Source organism: Sipha flava, unplaced genomic scaffold, assembly GCF_003268045.1.
Source record: "Sipha flava isolate LNK unplaced genomic scaffold, YSA_version1 35a_pilon_pilon, whole genome shotgun sequence".
NCBI classification, from domain to species: Eukaryota; Metazoa; Arthropoda; class Insecta; order Hemiptera; family Aphididae; genus Sipha; species Sipha flava.
This window is the reverse complement of record NW_020273058.1, coordinates 2,471,776-2,489,663: the sequence shown is the minus strand read 5'-3', so window position 1 is coordinate 2,489,663 and position 17,888 is coordinate 2,471,776. Positions and strand designations below refer to the sequence as shown.

The 17,888-nt window shown below is 26.9% G+C and overlaps 3 protein-coding genes across 6 annotated transcripts in view; 1 reads left to right on the top strand and 2 right to left on the bottom strand.

Annotated features, from left to right (window-relative positions):
- LOC112687760 (cadherin-99C) overlaps window positions 1–3,795 on the top strand; it is a 53,824-nt gene extending 50,029 nt beyond the window's left edge. For all 3 annotated transcript variants that reach the window (XM_025560682.1, XM_025560681.1, XM_025560683.1), the window contains one exon: window positions 1,709–3,795. In XM_025560682.1, the coding sequence (XP_025416467.1) occupies window positions 1,709–1,989 (281 nt within the window). In that variant the 3' untranslated portion in view covers window positions 1,990–3,795. The remainder of the gene's footprint in view (window positions 1–1,708) is intronic.
- Window positions 3,796–4,779: 984 nt separating this feature from the next.
- Window positions 4,780–10,373, bottom strand: LOC112687632 (G patch domain-containing protein 4). Its single transcript, XM_025560457.1, has 5 exons — window positions 10,242–10,373; window positions 5,336–5,505; window positions 5,213–5,260; window positions 5,027–5,112; window positions 4,780–4,909 (listed from the first exon to the last, which is right to left on the bottom strand). Exons 1-5 carry the CDS (start codon window positions 10,285–10,287, stop codon window positions 4,786–4,788), a joined length of 474 nt encoding a protein of 157 aa, XP_025416242.1. The 5' UTR covers window positions 10,288–10,373; the 3' UTR covers window positions 4,780–4,785.
- LOC112687631 (cyclin-T1) lies at window positions 6,204–17,099 on the bottom strand. 2 transcript variants are annotated; one of them, XM_025560455.1, is made up of 2 exons: window positions 17,012–17,099; window positions 6,204–8,748 (listed from the first exon to the last, which is right to left on the bottom strand). In XM_025560455.1, exon 2 carries the CDS (start codon window positions 8,733–8,735, stop codon window positions 6,705–6,707), a length of 2,031 nt encoding a protein of 676 aa, XP_025416240.1. In that variant the 5' UTR covers window positions 8,736–8,748; window positions 17,012–17,099; the 3' UTR covers window positions 6,204–6,704. The 2 variants fall into 2 exon arrangements, with proteins under 2 accessions (XP_025416240.1, XP_025416241.1); XM_025560456.1 differs by lacking the exon at window positions 17,012–17,099 and adding an exon at window positions 8,831–8,916.
- Window positions 17,100–17,888: the final 789 nt, after the last annotated feature.

Below are 17,888 nucleotides of genomic sequence, written 5' to 3'. Positions count from 1 at the left end.
AAATCTCTTACAAGCATTCATTTCTAGATTTTAGATAATGTTCTAAATATAATTAAATAAAGTCCAGGTTTTGAAGATGAAAAAAATGTTAAATAAATCATCAAACTAGTTATCAAAAGAGTAATAGATTAATTTGGCTGTTCCAGAGAGTACGCGTATACTAGTTTCCTCGACAATTCCAGAAACACGCAGGAAATAATAACAGGAATATTTATAACTTTAATTTCCTAAAATCGTATGGTCCAATAATTAGTTATTCCAAAATTAAAAAAAAAAAATTAGAGATCAATTAATCATATACTTTAATATTTTATACGCCTAATTGTTAGAACTTTTTTTATAGTAATATAAAAAAAAACAAAGTGCCCAATTTCATGCACAAACCGCATACTGTCAAATCATATGAAAAATGTTCAACAATTATATAGGTATGTGTTTACAAACAAAAACGGTAATTATCCGATGAAGCGGGCGCAGGTCGTAGCTTCTTACACGGTGGGTGTCAACAAAACATACTGGAATATAAATACCAATACAATACACCGATAGTGATATTAATATTATTTTGTAAAATAAAAACGTACGAGTACATTCAGTCACATTGGAAATCGTCGTGAGTAATGACAATTTGTTGGCATCGTCAGGCCTGACGAGAAAGAGAGGAAAACGAATCACCCCCCTCCTCCTCCTCCTCTTGGCCCGGAAGCATATTAGCATTCTGGGGTCGGTCTCGGCACCGGTTATCATTTTAGCTTTCTGATTGGTCGTTTGATTTTGCTACGCTTTTTAAAAAACTGTTATCTGGCATTATGTGTTATTTAATATTATCACATTGCAATGCATATTTACTATTTTTTTTTTTTATAATGTGTGAATACAATTAATCTTTAAAAGGGATTTTACTTTTTACTTTTTGTAGGTAGCTTTTTAAGTAAAATATTATAAGTCGAAAAGTTTCTTAAAATGTTTAAATTTGTGGAATTTGATGATAATTCATTTCATTCTAATATGTTTTCACACACCAGCTTGTAATAGTATTTTTACCATGAATCCAGTTACAAATATCTTGTTCGGAAAACTTATTAGAATAAAATGAATTATTATCAAATTCCATTGATTTAAACATTTTAAAATACTTTTTGACTTATAATATTTTATTTAAAAAGCTACCTAAAAAAATTCAAAAGTAAAAACCCTTTTAAAGATTATTTATATTCATACTTTATAATAGTATCATAAATAATAAATAGGCATTGCAATTTGAATATTTGCAATATTAAATAACACATAATACTAGATAACAAGGTTATAGGGTAACAGTTTTCAAAAAGCGCGGCCAAACCAAACGACCAATCAAAAAGCTAAAATGATAACCGTGCCGAGACCGACCCCAGAATGCTAATATGCGGCCCGGAAATTAAAGACTACTACAAATTATTAAAAATTAAACACAATTAACGATAAGAATTTAATGAACACTGCAGAAAACATTAAAATGTACTCCCCGGGCCCGGGTTTCTCTCTCCACGACCCTGGGCATCAGGGATGAAGGTTAAATGAGCTGCGGGGTTTTGGAAACACGTAGGTTAGGACGCGGGCCCGAAATAAGGACACCGAAAGTAACGCGCTCGGCCAACGTGACAACAGGTGTCCGCGACGTGTTGTTGGTGATTCGATAATAAAACGAAGTTTGACGTTTGATCCGCAGACGGACACAGCCCCGTGAGCTCGGAAGCAGCGACCACGGCCAGGACGTCGAGCGTGGGCCGGAACCGCGCGAATGGCACCAGCACGTTCGGCCGCACGAACATGGCGTTCGACTCGACGGGGGACGCGGAGTCCTCGATCGCGGCGGCCGCCGCCGTCACCAGTCCCACCAACGACAACGTGACGTTCAGGGAGAAGAAGGAATTCGGACGTCCCATGCACAACGGCAACGGACTGACCACGTTCAACCGTAAGGACGTGGAGGTGACCACCGAACTGTAGTGGCCATCATCGTCCCGCCGTCCTCTCTCGTCGTGTTCGTCCGCGCCCTGTCCGTGCAGCGGACACCCACAGCGAAGTCGTCTGCGCAACGTAAACGACAGGAGTCCAGGACACACGATCACACCCCCGCGTTCACCGTCCATCGTTCGACATATTCGAATCGACCGATTCCTCAACCCGGTACCTACGATGTCCTGCGCCACGGCGTCACACCACTGTGATGCCCGACGACCGCGTTACGAGGCCGTACGCGCGACGAACAACTGTCTTTCCTTCCGTTTTCTTCTCTACACACGTATAATATAACCACCGGCGAGTATACGCGACATGGCGTTACACGGTCGCGGGCGGTTCACTGCGGGTTCTGGACCGGTTGCGCCGACCCAATTTTCGTGTGCCGAGGGACCACCAGTCGGACGCGTACCAAACACCCCCACCCACACGCATAACGATATTCTCTCGCGCCGCCAATGTTCTGTCGTCGTCTTCGTAATTAATCTTGACCCAACTATAACGCGGCGCTGCCGAATCGGTTGCCGTATCGGCCGTCCGTCACGATTTCAACAAATGCGTCAACGCATGTAATTCGTTTGGAAATCGAACGGGCACGCGATCAGCGCCACTGTACCCAATCAAAATACACCGTACCAATACCGTAGCTATTCATGTGTATCATAATGCGTTGTACTTCTAATGTTACGTACCACTTCGCGTGCCGTAGGTACACGGCCGGCGGAATGTAACGCCGCCGCGACGATCATGCTCCCCGTGGCGAAATCGACGATCTCTCGTACGGCTTGCAAGTGCGAACGAGCTGAACAGGCGATTAAAAAAAAAGAAAAAAAACCAGAATTTATTTTTTCTAGTTCTAAACTCGCATTGACGTTTGAAGTTGTTGGAAATATATTCGTGTTCGTATGCGCACTCGTTACCGAGAAAATTCAAAATTTTCGGCGCGCAAGCTAGCGATCGTGACTCCCATTCCGCTGGTCGCGCGAACATAATAATATTGTGAATAAGAATTACGACTTAACTTCACACCCCTCTCTCGCGTTGAATGTGTATACCTTTACGCGGTAAAAGCCCAACAATTCTCGTCCGCGATATAATAGAAACGACTCGCCCCAAGTAAACATTTTACTGCGCGTCCGTGGGAACACCGATTAAAGCGTCAGCCGTCCGATAACCCATCATCTTCAGAACAATATTGCTTTTTAATAATTAAAAAATATAAATAAATAGTTTCATTATTTATAACAGTAGTCCTACAAAAACATATTAAATAGACGAATAGTACTTTTACCAAAACTATGAATAATTGTGTTGTACTTCGTAGGTACACGCATGACTACCATAAATCAATAAAGATCAACATTTTTTGACTACCACAACTATAATAAATTTTCTTCGGTCTTTATGCACATTTATTATACCAAACATCAAACAACAATTTCTAACTTCTAATTCGTGGAATACTTTAAATTAAAAGAAAAAACACTGTTAATATTTTACTGAATCAATAATACATCAATATAATATAATACGGAATCTCGTCTGGACAAGGAATATTTTCACACAGTTAAATAATATTGTTTTGCATTATTTTTCTGGAATTCGTTCAAGATCCTTTAAATTTGTGTAAAATTAACATAATTATTCTTTAAAAAATAAAATTTGAACATTAAATAGAGCTAACATACGTTTTATGTAAAACGTTTCTAAAAAATCCTATTAAACCTTGAAATGAATACATTCTAAGTATGAAAGTATATTATAGGAACATGAAGTTTTTAACTATGAATTGCACTGATTGTTTTAATTACTTAATAATTTAAAGTATATAAATAAATTGTACATAAATGTACTGAAGTATTGTTTTAATGGTATTTAAATAGTCAATATAATATTTTCTGTTATCAAGTTTTAAAACCTTAGGTAAATATACTACTACACATGATTTATATATTTACTGTAATTATTATCATAAAGGCACATTAAAAACTTGTAAATATTTAAATATTCAACAAAAATGTATGATTGTATGATATGAAAAAAAAAAATAAATTTATTGAAGAATATTTCACAATAGGCAAAATATAATGAAATTTAATTTAATTTTATAATGAATAGACTAATTATTTTAGCAAAATATAATGAAATGTAATTTAATTTTATAATGAATAGAATAATTATGATGACTGGTTAGTAAGCTAAGTGTTAAATTTAAGTTATATTCAATGGCTGTTTACAATAAATTATCACAACAGTATTATTTATTTTTTACTCTGTTAATGTTCAAAATAATATTTAAAGATATATTTTTATAGAATATTAAAATGTTAACTATATCTTATTGTATCACAAGTATTGTCCGTCAATTTTCTCCTATTAATTTATAAACGCAGCTAATTCATGATAATTCCAATCAAATTAACCATTATATTTTTTTTAATGTATGTAACAAATGTGTATGTATAGAATAATTTAATTGTATAATTGTATTCTTATTAATTTGCTCATATAAGATCTTGTCTAATGTTATAATAGGTAACAAATGCCATAATTATTTGTAAAGGCAAACATTTTCCTCAAGCTCAAAATGTGTTAATAATTATTAAAAAGAAGAGGAAATATTAAAAGAATTATTTCATAGTCTAGAATAGCAAATTGTACATAAATGTTGTTATAAATGTGCTCGATTTATTATTGTATTTTTTTTTTATGATTATTTCAATTTTTTGTACATGTGTTTTAAATAAATGTTTAATATTTATATGAAAAATTCAAAAATCATGATTAATTATTTTTATCATTTATTCCACTAGTTTCTTTTACATTCTTAAAGGTTGCTGATAATTGTTCATCTTGTTTGCGTAATCTTTCCAACTTTCCATTCATATTAAATCCATGTCTAGCCGCTCTAGAAAAACATATTTAGATTCAAGCATAAATTAATATGTTTTTGGACAACATATAATTTATGTAAACTTTTTTTTTAATTTACATCATATAAATTTCTCATAAATTTTAAACTTACTTATGACAAGTAATACCACCGCATGCTTGGAATAACTGTTCATCAGATAGTTCAAAACTCATTTTGACCTCCTCGATTTTTATTTTCTTTACATTTAATTTATCATAATAAGAATATAATGTGATTATTATTGTTATACACATATATACTAATAAATCTATTAAAATTTAAAAATTATATAGGTACCTTCTTTTTTTCTCTTTTTTTCTTTGATTTAAAAATTATACTTCCATCCTGAAAATAAATGTATCATTATAATTGGTCCAAGTTTATTGTATTAATAATAATTTATCATGTTTAAATCATTACTTTTTCTTTAACATCTAATCTATTAGATGCATCATTGTAAGTACGGGTCCACCATTTATCACCGTAAGACTCAGCATTAGCTGTATCATAACCAATACCAGTTTGATCAAACTTAAAACTAGCACGGACAGGAGCTGCGATTCCATTTTCTTTTTTCCCTAAACCTTTACCTAATTGTTTGACAAAATTCAGAATAAAAAATGTTATCATGATAAAATAAATATGTAAGCTATTACTGTAGGTAATCATAAATGGTACCTAAATGTATCTATTTGCTTGTCTGTCAATCGGTTCAATGTATACACCAAGTTGTAGATCTTCCAATAATTCATAATAAATTTATTGATGTACAAGATAAACTATACATAATGAGCTAATTGATTGTTGTATAATATTAAATGTAGAACATTTCGTTTATTGCAAGACTAATATTTCTTCAAATGTTTGCTGTTATAATGAAAAATTCAAATATGAATTTTCAATATGATCATATACTCAAATGTTTAAAAAATCATACGATCTTAGAAAATGAGATCTACTTATTTCCATATTTTTATCCCAATATATTTTACGTATAATTATTACACTTACACAAAAACACTTATGTCCAACAAATAAGAAAATAAGGATGAAACAAGTACTAGAAAAAAACTTTTTAACAACATTTTTTTTTAATTATGTACGCTGAAAAATAATTACATAACCAAATACAAATAAAAAATATACAATTTAAAAAAATTATTAACTAGTATTGAAAAATAAGGAAAAAGGAGTTTGGAAAAACAAAATTAAATAGTATGAGCTCTGCAAAATACATTATTTAATAGGTAAATTCCTAAAAACCATAATTTTTTCTATGATTGTTAACTCAGTCGACATTACAATATTTACAATAGTACAAATAAGTTTGGCGTATATCCGCCAATTATCACAAAGTCAATATTTTAGTTAATAGCTCAAGACATGTGAGATGACAATGTTTAGCTATTAATAATATTTATGTGTACGAGTATGTACTAGGAGGTCTACTCGTTAGGTGAATAATGTTTGACTTATTATGTATATAAAAATAATAAAAACCAAACAAAAGAAAGGCACTTAAATTGTTAACAACAAAACGAAAACAAAAATCAAGTGTCAGGAAGAGCATATTATATTATATTGCACAATGACACATACTGGTAATCGAAACATTTACCTAAGAGAAAAAGTCTTTGCAAAATGTTTTTTTTTTTTTTTATATATATATTTTTGTTCTATTTTTCCAATTTATAAAGTAAAAACAAATGCTTATTCAAAGGCTCTTAGTTAAGTAACAAAAATAATAATGAATGATATAGTTTCGATTCCAGCTTACAAAAAGTAAATACTAACTCTGGCTATGACCTAAACCAGAATCAGAATCTCTTCTTTCTTTGCGATTTCTTTTTGGAGTGCTTTCACCAGGACTGTGTTCTCTTTTTGCTCCTCTGTCATCTTTACTAATTTTAATTCGTAAACTACTCCCAGACCCTGAGCCATTAGCTCCAATTCTTTCTTTTGCAATTTTTAATTTGATGCCTCTAGGTGGAGAATGTGGTGTTGTTATTACCACTGGTGGTATTTGTTTAATTTTTTCTTTTGGTATTGTAATTCTAATAGGTTCAGGTTCTTTATGTTTATCTTTATGTTTGTGATGTCTATGTTCTCCATCTTTATGTTTTTTATCTTTTTTATGTTTCTTTTTCTCACGTTTCTCTTCTTTATGTTTCTTCTTTTTCTTTTTATGTGTATTTGAATTGGTTGTTTCTCCATCCATTTCAACAGTACCAGTAGGACCAACTGGATTCAGCATTAATTCAGGATTGAACTTGGGTATGTCTGGTAGTGCTTCAGGACTCATTGGTTCAGGTTTAATATATAGCTCTGGTTCAGATTTAATAACAATAAAAGACTCGGATTGAGGTTTGATACTAAATGGTTCTGGTTCAGATTTAGTAATTAAAGGTTCTGGTTCAGATTTAATATAAGGTTTAATATCTTGTGGTTCGTCTTCAGGTACTGGACTAAATATTGATGGCTTCTTAACTTTGGGTGGAGATTCTCGAGGAGATTTGATCACAGATAAAGTATTTAAATCATTTTGCTTGGTCATTTCTTTGAGCACACTTGTTATCACTTCAGAATGATTATCTCGACCGACAGAGAATTGATTTCGTACAGGTTCAGAGGGTTTGGTTATCTCTTGTTTAACCATGATTTCCTGTTTAACAATAGTTTCTGAAGGTTTAGGTAATGACTTAGGTCGTTGAATAAGAGGTTCATTTTTAACATTATTATTTAAAGTTGTAGGTACATCAATTTTAGGTTTTACAGGTGCTAATGGTTTGTTAGAAATAATTGGTGTTGGTTGATCTTTAAGAGGAATAGGTCTAGCAGGTACTAAAAATTTATGATCAACTGGAACACCATTAGTTCTAGTTGGAGGTTGGAAGACTATAGGAGGAGTAGGTTTGGATGGTGTAGGTCTTGTATTTAACATTCGAGAATGACTCTGATGTTTATAATTAGAAGGCAAAGGAGGGATAGGTGATTGCACTTGTTGAGAAGAGCAATAATTAGCTAATGCTCCATTTTTGTCCATTGAATTGGTGGCCATTAGTCGTTTTTTCAGGCGAGATGGACATTTGTCAAATATTGCTAAAAATTCTGAAGTAAGCTGTTCTAGTAACTCAGTTGTTACACTTTGATCTACATACCAAAACCATGGTTTACCTTCCATACTATCTTTTAATTCCCACTTCGACCATTTACATGCCAAATGTATACAAAAACAAGCAACAATTGTTGGTTTATATTGAACACACATAGTAGTTAAATGCAGACTATTAGATGCCATAAAATATGCTGTTTGGGCGAGATCTTTGCTAGCCCTTACAAGATGACAACATCGCACTATATGAGTATGAGGATGGTCAATGGCTGTTTCAAAACCTAAGGTTTTCAATAGGGTTTCTTCATTTTTTAACAAGTCTTGTACTTGTTCCATATAAACTTCAGATTTATTATCAATATGATGAAAATTATGCCCCTGTTGTTTATGTAAACAAATTATAGACACCTTGAGAACATGTTCTAATTTGCGCGGTTGTTCTTCATTTTTGGCAGCAAGAAAAAGACATGCAGTAGCCATTGCATTACGATGAAATAGTGTAAAAGGATGGTACATGTAGAACCGGTGCATATACACAATAGCAGTGTTTATACACAATTGGGTGGTGTGCAGCCTTTGGCCCATCTCTTGAATGAGGTTGGCCGCAATCTGTCGGTAGGACAACTCTTTATCAGCATCGATGCCAAATCGTTTGCTGGGTGTATTCTCCAGCTGCTCTTTTGAGAAGTACCAGCGATCTTCATGCATGGCTCTCACCACCCTAAACACAATTAGTCTATATGTTAGTCGAAATGATACAAAAAGAAAGATAAATGCAATTAACTATGCATAAAATTTACTACCCATTGTGTTTCCTATTGGCTACAAGTATATGAAGATTATAAAATAAACATTAACCATGTTTATATTTTATATATTTATTCCTCAACTGAATGCATGAAAAACCAAGAAAGATTATTTAAACATAACATAAATTTAAAAATAAAAAACATAATTAGAAATAATTAGAAATAATTAGAAATAAATAATTTTCGGGCCACTACACTGATAATAAATAATAATCATAAATAATATTAAGAAATTAAATGTGGTTTGAGGTTTAAAATGTCAATAAATATATAATCTCTTTAAGATTTTATTTATAAAATAAATGTAGTTAATAAACAGTTATTTTCAACATAAAATTACATGCTATCAATTTATTTTTAATAAATATATAAATGCAATTAAAAAATAAATATTAACTTAATCTAAAAAGTCATTTTATTTGTATAATGATATTAAATTAGGCGGAAGAATTTGAATTTGAATTATTCATAAAATAATTTATCATGTAAAGACAGCTTTACAATAAATATGACATATTATTTTAAAAAACTAATAATAAAACCTTATTACTTATACTAATAATTTACCATCATTCAATATTACAATGTATTTAAATAAAAATAATAGTGAAATATATTAAACATAATTGTAAAAGGTTAATTCATACAATAACAGAAAACTAGTTTCCATAATTTTTAATAAAGCTAATAATGTATAGATTCATTAAAGTAAATTAAACATAAAAACACTATATCATTTAGTAATATATACATAGAAATCCCATAATAATTTCTTTCTTATATACTTAAAAGTATTATTTTTTTATTTACAACCCCTTCATAACATTAATAACAAATTTGTTAATATTAGTTCCATTTTCAAACCCTAACCATATAAAAAAACCATCCATATTATATTTTTTCATAAATAAGTAGAATTTTAACGTATATACTAAGATAAATAGTACAAAACTAGTTTTTCAAATAGAAATATTTAAAACATAACCAATAAAAATAAGTGATGAAAAAGTAATATAGTAACATAAAGTATGTTTCGATATTTAATAATATCAAAAAGTATATACCAGTGCTTAATTAACTCAAAATTAGTCGCAAAAAAATTAATTATAATGTTGATCACTATGCACCAGTATAAACTATATTAACAAAGATTATTCAATAATGAAAATTTTAAAATTAAATAATCTATTGATATCACAAATTTTCAATACCAAATTCAATAAATGCACTGCAATTCGAACCGACAGACAGATTGCAAGCAAGTGCACAGACACAATTTTAATACACAACAAGACATATTGTTAACCAAATTTCTTTTAGAACAAATAAGTAAAGAAAAAGTATGGAATACCAAGTAATTTTTAAAACACTGCGTGTTTAGTTAAAGAAAAAAAAATTTGTTTACCTTGACTCCAACCGTATTTACGTAAAATATTTTCGCCAAAGCTCATGGTTCTGGCGGTACAATATCACCTATGATTATATTCGAACATCATTTTAGTTATAATATTAACTGAACAGTTAAAACAACAAAAATATTTACTTGAAAATCCAGACATGCAAATTATTGCAAAATTCCTACTTGCTTAACACAAATCACGAATGCAACATCATAGACCCAACCTATAAAATAAATTTACAGAAACGGAACCATGGATGATAAAAACAATTGGAAAGTTTTTTATCTTAAAATTATGAGTGCATTCAAATAAATTTTTCAATAATCCTATGTTCTGATTAATTGTAGAGGTCATAATTTAATTGAAAACATTTAGTTCATAGAAGTCGAAAATAATTAAATTTGAACACACTAAAAATTGAATTATTGAATATAACAACATTGTTGTGAACCACCAAAAAATATGGTAGACGGGAACACTGTACCGCAATGACGACAATACTATTCATGAACATTGGCGATAACAACAGTTACTGACGAACAAGCCAACTGTAAGGATGGATAATTCGTGAAAACGTTATATCTAAAAAAAAAAAGTTAAAAAGGAACTACCATCGACAAGTGCGTAATACTGTATGTACAGAAAAATAAAACTACTGCCGTACAATAATGAATGACAGGTAAATAATAATTTTCTTTTATTACCCATAAACTAAAAATTGTAATTATTTTTCGTTATAAATTAATTTTTCATAAATTTAACAAATGTAAGGATACATAATTTATAAATATATATTAAATGTAATTTTAATACTTAATTGAAATAATCATTATAAAAAATTAAATAACATTTAAGCTGTATTTTTATTTTAATAAACTTTAAGTTATACTATAATAGATAAAGTAGGAAATTATTATCTATTATGTATGAAATTTCAAAAAATGTATTCTTGTCTTATAAGTAAGAGTACCGATTTTATTGACTTTATATACTCGACTATGAATTTTTAATATGAAACCGGTCGTACTTTACAAATATAATAATACTCTAGGCTAAGCATTTATTTATTTATATAATTAACTTATAAGTATTAACTATTTAATAATTTTTAATTTATTATTTTATTAAATAATAAGAATTATTACAATTTATTTTTAAAATATGCTCATAAATATATTAATGTAGAATTTATTTAATCAAAGATCTATTCAATTTTAATATATTAAAACTTTAAAGATTTATATAATGTTGTACTTGCATAATTTGAATGTATAAAATATGTGGTTAATATTATATGTATAATAATGGTTAAAATATGGTAAAAACTAAAATCTGAAAGTCAATTAAAGATAAAATTAAAAAAAATATTTTTAACGTTCATTGCATTTATATTATAACTTTCTTTTTCTCCTCTAAATACAACCAATAAAAATAATTTTTTTCTTTTTTTAAATATATTTTATTTAGGTTTTAGATATCATTATCTATAATCAATAATAATAATACTTTTAATAATAATGTTATTATTTACCAAAATAAGGATATAAATATTAATTTATACTAAACTACAAAATTATTATATTATACAATTAAATTCAAGCTTTTTGTTAAAAATATTTTTTCTTAATTTAGCATAATGTAGGGTCTATAAATTCTTAGAACTCTTTCATTCTATTTTTATTTAATAAAAGCTTAATTTTAATAATATTAATATTTTGTAATATAAAGTAAATAATAATAGCTAAAGACAATAGATTTTTCAACTTTATTAAAACCTATAATATATTTGCTAATTTCAATTGCAATGTAATACTAATAATAATTTATAAGTCTATTAAATTTGTATAAATAATATATAATATTTAATTAATTGTACTCTATGTTTTATCAATTAATTTTAAAAAGTATGTATAGCATATAAAAATCTGCTTAAACACATATTTAAATTCTAGCATTTACTTTTTGATCATCGTTCTTTCGGTAGTTGGTAAGTTAGGATTTTATACAAGACACTCACTTTATAAATCCTAACAGTTTCTTTGCTATATTGAAAATATTCAAATATGTCACTACTTGCTATGAAATGTTACATAAAATAAGTCGTTACCAACAGTTTTTAAAATAATAAACAACATTTAATTAACATTTTGACAAGATCTAAAAACCGGTTTGGATACATTACATTGTAAAATATTGCAATATATTTTAATATTATATCAAAGTCATAATAATAAAATATCAAATTTGTATTTATAATAGTTATGGTGCACCTAGCCAAAGGTCAGCTGTTTAGGTTTAAGCTCTTTTTATATAAAAAAGTATGTATAATGTTTCTAAATACAATTATGTGCATTCATTTTTAAACTCTTAATCATCTCAAAATACTTTAAAAAAAATTAAATTTTAAATAACGAGTATTAATTAAAATTGAGAAAAATAAATTTATATAGATGTTCAATTCATATTTCACGTCTATAATGTATTTTATTTTATAACTAAAATAATATGTATATTAAATTACACAATTACATTAAAATATATTTTTACCAAAAAAAAATCCATGTAAACTTTTTGTAAATATTTAACTATTATGATCCTATTTTTATTACATATATCACACTTATATTAACTTATTATTTCAAGTGTTTGTATTGGATAATCATTGAGTAATATTATTAAATACTAATATTTATAATTATAATTTTTTAAATATTTACATATGATAGCTTATTGTACCAATAGTAATTTAATATTTAAGTTTAATTTTCTTTTAATGCTTTGATACGTCCATAATTGTTTTAATTTACTACTTAAATAAAATATTGTTTGACTAAAAACAATTATTTCAAATTCAACGAATATTATGTATTCCAAAAATGATTGCAAATATTATCTAAAGAAAGTTTTCAATATTGAGTCTCTAGAAGTATGTTTAAATTTAAATTTTTATAATAAATGTTAGAATAGTCATTTTTTTATATGCATTAATGTATAATAAACCAAATATCTTTTTTTTAAGAATAGGCAATTTATAATTTACATTTTCCTAAAGTACTATTCATTGAATTATTCATATCTTATTATTTTATAATACATCAATAAAATTTAAAAAAAACTAATCAAAACAATGAATAAATTCATGTTAGTCATAGAGTAAGAATTTTAATTTGTTAGCATTTTACAGTGGTAGCAAATTTTTTTTTTCTTTGAATCATTTGTAATGTTTTTTTTAGACCAACCTAAAAAAATATATTAATTCGAGTTTAACTAGGTAGAATAAGTTTTTAAATATTAGTAATTCGAGGATAGTTAATTATTTTAAAAATGTTGTGCATATTCTGGGACTGCCTCTGACAAATATACTAAACTTGTTACAATAAAACAACACAATTATATTTATTAGAGATTTTACATGAAATAATCCGTTTCAAAAATAGTGAACCTAACTAAATAATTAATAATAATCCACACTAAGTATTGTTTATAGTTTACATTTAAGCCTAATAATTTTCATTAATAATAGAAAATGTATTATGGGTAATTACTTTAGTTAATTATTATAAGTCTAAATAATAGTTATTAAAACATTTAATTACATAATATTATTATATTGCTAGAATACAATAAAAACATAGATTTATGTATTAATTAATTTAAGTTTTTTTGACAATTATTGGTGTATTTTTTTATGCTTTTCAGCATTAAAAATCATAAAATTTAAACTTTAAAATGACCTAGGTCTTATTGATTTGAAAAATAATTAGATGTTTCTTTTCTTCAAAAGTTATCAATTTAAAAAAAATAACTGTTTCTGCTAAAATTATTTATTATTTATTTATTGGCTTGATATTTATCTGATAAAAAAATAATATTAATACATAATATGTATTAACATATGAATATTATAGTAAATTTAGTTATAGGTAACTTTATATGAACTTCCATAATAATTTATTTACTAATTATAATTTGGTATAAACTCATAAGTTCATGTATAATTTTGTAATTCTTAATTATATTTGTATTTGTATATCATTAGATGTATTAGATGTACAAAGCTTATTGGCTATAAATGTCTAAATTAAAAAAAAAAAAACTATTGTAAATTAATAATGATTATTATATTTAAATAAAGTATTTAACTTTACTAGCATTTAATTTTATTTAATTATCAATAAAATGTATACATACATATTAAACCAATATTAACTTAGATGACAATAATGATAAATAGATATAATATTTGATTTGAAACATTAGAGTTAAGAGTAACTATACCTTAATATTATATTTAGTAATTTAACATAACCTTAATCTTTGTGTGTTAATTTTAATTTCACAGAATATTTTTAAAAGATTACTAAAATTAACGATAAAAGTTATATTTTTATTTAATATATATATATAATGTAATATTAGAAATATTTTTTTAAAAAACAACTTGTATTTTATCAATTAACAACCATAATAGCTTATACTTTAAATGTTTTAGTGTTATGCAGATGGATGGCTGTCAAGAATACAATTTAAGAAACATTTCACCTGAACATATTTATTAATATTTGTTAAATTGAAATCTAAACTAAGTTTTTTATATGCACAGTAATAATTTTATTGAAAAATGTATACAATTATTTAACTTATTCTTACGTTTAATAATCATTGATTCTAGATTATTTGTATTTTTAAATACATTACAATAACATTTTAAAGTGTGTTTGAAAATGGTAATTTACTATTGAATTATAATTTCATATAAGTAGTAACATTAAATTTTAAATTTAAAAATAAACTTTCATCAAATTCACAAAATTAAAATTAAATTCTTACATTACTTAATATTTATGCTGAGATATTACGGAATTATAAGTGTAAATAAATTCCTACTGATTTAATTTCTTATTTAATGTTATAAATACAATTATTGATCTATAACTTAAGTGCTAAAATAATGTATAGATAGATAATTCTTTTATCTAATTATTGACTTAAGTTTATATTTATTTAATGATAACAATCACAACAAAAATGAAATAAATATTAATATTACAACAAAAATAATGTTGACTAAATCTATAAAACCAATAAACATGATTGTACATTTGCTAGATTTTTTAGTAGAATCTTAGCATTGAAATAGTAAGTATATGTACCAAATTCTACTTAATAATTTCAATCATATAACAGTGTTTACATGGTAAAGCTTGTGCACTTACCATATTCATACTAAAGTGAAGACACAACATCAGGTTGTTACAAACATAGAAATAACTCAATAACTCCATTCTTAATATTGTTCATTATTAAATACAAGGTCACTTAAATTTCATATGGCCAAAATAATAGAGATATATAAATAACTTATTTATGACATATTCGAATTTGAATGACCTTGAATATTAAGTGATATATAATTGTACAGTAAATATATTTTATAACTAGTAAAAAACTATTAAGTAATAATTCTAATAAATTTAGTTTTCTTTCAGTTAATTTTTAAACGACCCAGTTCAAAAATAAAAATGTTAACAATTTAAAATTGTTATACCTTTAAACAGTAATATAAATAAAAACTTTTATTTATATTCTTCCAAAGTAATAACAAATTTGGATGTATCATATAATAATATCTTATTTCGATTTATTCATTAGACATTGATCTAAAATCTTATGTTTTTCAATTGCTTTTTTATGGGGTATTTTTATAAATTTTGTTCGCTACATATCTGAATGTTATATGAATAAAAACCATAGCTAATGAACATATAAATATTTTTTAATATATGAATTTAATATCAAATTCTAAATCCTTTGATCTTAAATAATTTCTTCAAGCATAAAAAGTTATATTGAATAGTAAGATATAAAAAATATAACAAATTCTATAAGACCACCACAATATTTGATAAAAATTAAAACTAAGTTGTCAGACCTCATTATTATCCTAAACTAGCCAACATAGCAGCTATATAATTTTTAAACATTAACAATCTATATTATATATAATGTATCATATCTGCATAAAATATAAATACCTCATAATTTAAATATGAATATTGATAACATTAAGAAATAATTGTTTAGTGCAGAATAATCCTAATTTATCAATAAAAATATTAAAGAGAATGTCATACAATAAAATATTCTGTTACCTTCATATTACATTTGATACTAATATAAATAAGTATACACTTTTAAAGAAGAATTTATGAACTTATAAACAAGTAGAAACTACATTTTCAAAAACAGTATAATTCTATTAAAAAAAAAAAAAAAAAACACTGTTGATGTCTGCCTATCAACATAAATTTACAATGTCATACACACAATTAATTAAATTTTGCCAATTGTCATTAGTCAAAAACTTTTATGTTGAACGTTAAGTGAGTAATAAGTTTATTTTAGGGAAGTTTTTGTACAGAGATTATTCCCAAACCACACATTTTAAGTAGGTAACCTAATTACTCACATTCAGCATTATATAGAAAACAATCAAGGTAGCTTACAAGGGAAAGGTTTATAATAAAAGAAAAGACGATTGAAGTTTTTGATCTTTAAAAATAATACAAATATGCTATTTTTATTTCATTTTTTTATACCAATATACATAATAATCATAAAAAAAATATAAGTAGTTATAGTTGATGACCCGTTGGTCAATCGCATTTTCTGTAGATTGATAACGACGCCATAGCGTTCAATGCGTTTCGTTTATTTAATAATAACTCGAGTAAATGATATTTGCTTATTTTATATTTGTTTTGTATCTATTTACCTTAGGGTAAACTGCAATATTAACGGTCTTCTTTCTTAATTGGAAAATGTGTGTTGGCGAATGCCTATAAGACCAAGTTCGGTTACACAACGAACACGACCGACGGCTATAACTGTAATTCTCTTTTGCAAATGTAACATAAAACATATAATTATGTAGCTCGACCAAATAATATATAACAGATTCGCGTTCAACTTGAACGAAATACAGAAATAATTATTTGGGAACTATACATAACATTATAGCAAAATTAATAAAAAGAAACGCCAAAATTTATTTTTTTTATCAAGCATTTACATGTTAGCCAACATCCTAACAGGATCCTTTCAAAAGTGTCTGGCAGGCTGTCTAACGTAGAAGTGCGAAAAAACGATTTGCCACGTCATACATATTACATTCATGCGTCTTGGTCATGATGTGCACGAATTGCCCGCGTGGGGGTGCAATCACTCCGATACTGGTGTGTCAACTAGGTCTCGGTAATCGGTTTTGCAAATTATCGGACAAAGATTTAGGACAGATCAAAATAAAACGTATTTATAGTAAATCAACTTAGCGATCCGTAAATAATATAATGATGACACCAACATCTCTAATACTAAATAGTCAAACCGTTAAATACATTATTCATTCAAATTCACCACATATTTTAATTTTTGAATCGATCAATTAATGTTATTGTATTACCTAAGAATGGAATATCTGTATTTACAATAAAATAACTCTAAATTAAAACATGGTCGATGTCGTTTGTAATATTTAGCATCTAGTTTAAATAAAATATTCTAATATACATCATTATATGATATTAGCAACGTGACTAAAATTCTAAATAGCTATAAATAGGTCTATTTAGTTACTACTGTTTTAACAAAAT